Source organism: Triticum aestivum, chromosome 7A, assembly GCF_018294505.1.
Source record: "Triticum aestivum cultivar Chinese Spring chromosome 7A, IWGSC CS RefSeq v2.1, whole genome shotgun sequence".
NCBI classification, from domain to species: domain Eukaryota; kingdom Viridiplantae; phylum Streptophyta; class Magnoliopsida; order Poales; family Poaceae; genus Triticum; species Triticum aestivum.
Window position 1 is genome coordinate 175891043 of NC_057812.1, and position 3259 is coordinate 175894301.

At 56.4% G+C, this 3259-nt stretch overlaps 1 protein-coding gene across 1 annotated transcript; it reads right to left on the minus strand.

Annotated features, from left to right (window-relative positions):
• Window positions 1-1120: 1120 nt before the first annotated feature.
• Window positions 1121-2601, minus strand: LOC123152799 (aspartyl protease family protein At5g10770-like). Its single transcript, XM_044572240.1, has 3 exons — window positions 2445-2601; window positions 2117-2352; window positions 1121-1984 (listed from the first exon to the last, which is right to left on the minus strand). The coding sequence occupies exons 1-3, from the start codon at window positions 2599-2601 to the stop codon at window positions 1121-1123; spliced, it is 1257 nt and encodes a 418-aa protein (XP_044428175.1).
• Between the last annotated feature and the right edge of the window lie 658 nt (window positions 2602-3259).

The window sequence follows — 3259 nt, forward strand, 5'->3', positions numbered from 1 at the left end:
AAAAGGAAAAAATATATATATATAACGAAATTTAAAAAACAGGCCGCCCAAACAGGCACGCAGTGTCTTCTCCTAGCGTGCAAAGCGTAGTATAGAAGGTTTCTACTGCATGGGTCGTCCCAGGCGGAGATTCCTCTGTGTGAAACATTTTTTTATCACTTACAGGTTGCATCTGTGGGTAATATTTTGTAAATTTGGGGGGGGGGGGGGGGGGGTCTCCGGTTGCTGCTCACTGGAGGAAGGCGGCGGCGGCGCTGACCGCATGGTGCGAGCGCGCGCTCGCACACAGGGGGTTGAGCGCATTCAGCCGACCGCTAGGAATGGCGTAGGTGTCGCAACAGAGGTGGAGAGGGAGCCGAGGAGGAGACCGGGCGACGAATGGGTGGCGTGCTCGCCGGCATTAGCCAATGGCGCGGCGGCCGGTGTCGAGTGCCAGGCCGGAATCGGGGTAGCTAGGTTATAGGGGCTAGGTGGGCTGCGGGGATGGTTGGGCCAACCTGGCAGGCTGTTGTTCCTCTATCTTATTCTCTTTTCTTTCTATTTATTAAATATAAAAGAGAGCAAAAAGGAAAGAGGGTTAGGAATGGGTTTTTGGCAAGGAGCTATTTTTTCCGGACTCACAAAAATGTGCTTGATCCAGGAAAAATAGAAATGAGCATAAGTGAAAGGTTTAAATTAAAGCTCATTTGAATTTAATTAAATGGGTTTGAACTAGAAGTTGGGTTTAGGATTTCCCACAATTGATGAAAATTTTCGTGTTAATTGCACTTTGCACAATCTGAATATTGTTAGATCAATCTGAGTATAGGAAGAAGCCTCTAGGTTGCCACTTTTACATGTATGAGCGGTCGACATGGCCAATGTTCAATCCGTAGCAACGCACGGGCCTTTTTGCTAGTTATTAAAAAAATAGATTATAGTCCATATTATTATTTCACTTGATAATAAGCCCCGACGATATAAACCGAATAACATGGCCGGGTGTATTTAAAGTCGAAGAGAAGCTTAAGCTGGTCTCTCGACAAGCTTAAGCCACGAAGAACTGACCCTTTATTACCCCATTCGCAAACGTTCAAGACACCCACGTGCGATGCGTGTGTAATGCACCCATGATGATCAGTTATAAGCAACTCTTGGGGACGAACCCGACCTTGCCTCCACGCAGGTCGTAAACCACCTCCGTCGTCGCCTGAGCCAAGGTGCCGATAACCGATATGCCCCGTGCGTGCGCCGGCACCGGCGCGAACGCGAGGCACCCGACGGGGAAGATGTTACCGCGGTCCTTGAAGTACATCGTCTGCTGGACGCCGGGCTCCAGGCCCGCACCGCCCTCGAAGGTGAGCTCGACCGCCGGCACCCCGACGCTGCTCTGGCCGGTGAAATTGTAGCACGTGTCGAGCTCGCCGTACGGCGGCGCCACAGGGTACTGCCCCATCCACCCCCTGAACTGATCGCGGAGGGCCGCGTAGACCTTCGGCTGCAGGTAGGTGAACGTGGTGTGCAGCTCCATCAGCGCGTCGCCGGCGAGTGCCTGAGGCGGAACCGGGATGTCCACCCCGCCGACGCTCACGCCGACGAGCCGGAGGAAGTACAGGTTCGGGTGGGAGGCTTTGCTCTTTAGGGTGGCGTAGCTCACTATGTTCGGGCGCGTGGCGCCGAAGGAGAGGAAGCCCGCCGAGTAGGGGAAGGCCGAGGGCAGGCAGTAGGAGAAGGCGACCGTGTCCGGCGACAGAACGACCCGCGACGCCAGCGATTGGGGGTCCCGGCTGAGGTCGAGGACTCCCGACGAGCTGCCCACCGTGCTGGCGCCGCGCGTCTCCAAGCAGACGAACCTGAAATCGTCCACGGCGACCGACCGCGAGACCGTGAGCGTGTCGGTGACGAAGGTGGCGTTGAGCACGACGGCGCCCTTCTTTGTCAGGGTCGCCGTGCAGCTGGGTCCGGAGCAGTCGCTCAGCGGGCATTTTCTCGAGCCGCACAGGATCTGGGCGAGGGAAGACGACCGGGACGGGTCGAAGAGCCGCTTCTTGCCGCACCGGCCCCCGGCGCATGGCTCGCACCGGAGGAGCGTGGCTCCCACGGTGGCCGTGTCGAATCCCACCGTGAGTCTCTGCACCGGGGTGCCGTAGCCGACGGTGACGTGGTACTCTGATGCGCCCGGAAGAGACTGGAGTGGGGTTCCGATCGAGGGGATCGTCAACCCGGACTTTTTATAGTCGCCTGAGTCGCCGAAGAGGGCGCGCAGGCGGAGGGCGTCGCCGATCGAGGGCATGCTTTGGCCCGAACCGGCACCGGCGCCAGAAGCAGGAGCGCACGGGCTAAGCCGATGCATTACTGGCAGCCGTCCTCCGTCTCCTGAAAAATGACCACAACCACAAGTTCATTAGCAGCATGAGAGGTTTGGTTCTGGGTTCTGATGCAGAGATAGATGCAAGGCACTTCACCAGAAGGGACGGGCGAGCAGGTCGACGGACTCCTCGGATCGGATGAGAGGACAACAAAGTGCTTTCCACCATTGGTGTAGCTCGTGTGGTAAGAGCTGCCAAGGTGAGCAGCAGCAAGAATCAGACAGAAAAGCAGAGAGGGAATGGCGGAAGCCATTGCTTGTTGTGCTATGTAATGGCGGTAAAGTTGCATGGTACCTCGTAGAAACCTGCCCTATATATAGCCGTAACATCCAGCTAGGTCGCCAGCGTTTGAAACTGTCATCTCTCCTCCTACGACGCCCGACGACGGGGATCAGTCTTTTGCCGTGTGTTCTCCTATGACGATCAGCCCAAAGCCAGGTACATACAAGCGCTTGTGCCTGCGGAAATGGATAGGGATTTACGCCCATCCTTCCAAAATGGGAGGAGAATTTTACACAGCTAGCTACTAGCGGGAAGAATGAGCGATCAAGTTATCCATATCAATAGCTTCATTGCTAGCTGTTAGAGCATGCGCACTATCTTAGCCGCATGCTGGAAAAAACTTTTTTTTTTGTGCACGCAGAGCCGAAATGGGCGCTCCAGCAACCGCGCAATAATCACACACGCGGTATAATGGGTTCAGCGCGCGGAGGAAGACGGCATTGGGCGATGCTTATCTCGTGCCCCCGTTCCCGCGCGCTGGACAACGACGACTCGCGTGCAACTTCACCAACCGCTAGATCTGAGACCTTCAGGCGCCGGGGCCGCCGCCCGCACCTTCCCCATTTGCTTGGGGGACCCGTCGGTGCTTACCCTGCCTATCCCCGCACGCCGTCACTGCTTCCTCCACC

What these genes read in the sequence shown, in the direction of transcription:
- LOC123152799 (XM_044572240.1), bottom strand. Translation starts at nt 2,601, where the DNA reads ATGGCTTCCGCCATTCCCTCTCTGCTTTTCTGTCTGATTCTTGCTGCT. An exon ending in CTGCTCGCCCGTCCCTTCTG is followed by an intron (nt 2,353 to 2,444) that starts GTGAAGTGCCTT and finishes ATTTTTCAGGAG; the next exon opens with ACGGAGGACGGCTGCCAGTA. An exon ending in CCGTCGGCTACGGCACCCCG is followed by an intron (nt 1,985 to 2,116) that starts GTGCAGAGACTC and finishes TCCCTCGCCCAG; the next exon opens with ATCCTGTGCGGCTCGAGAAA.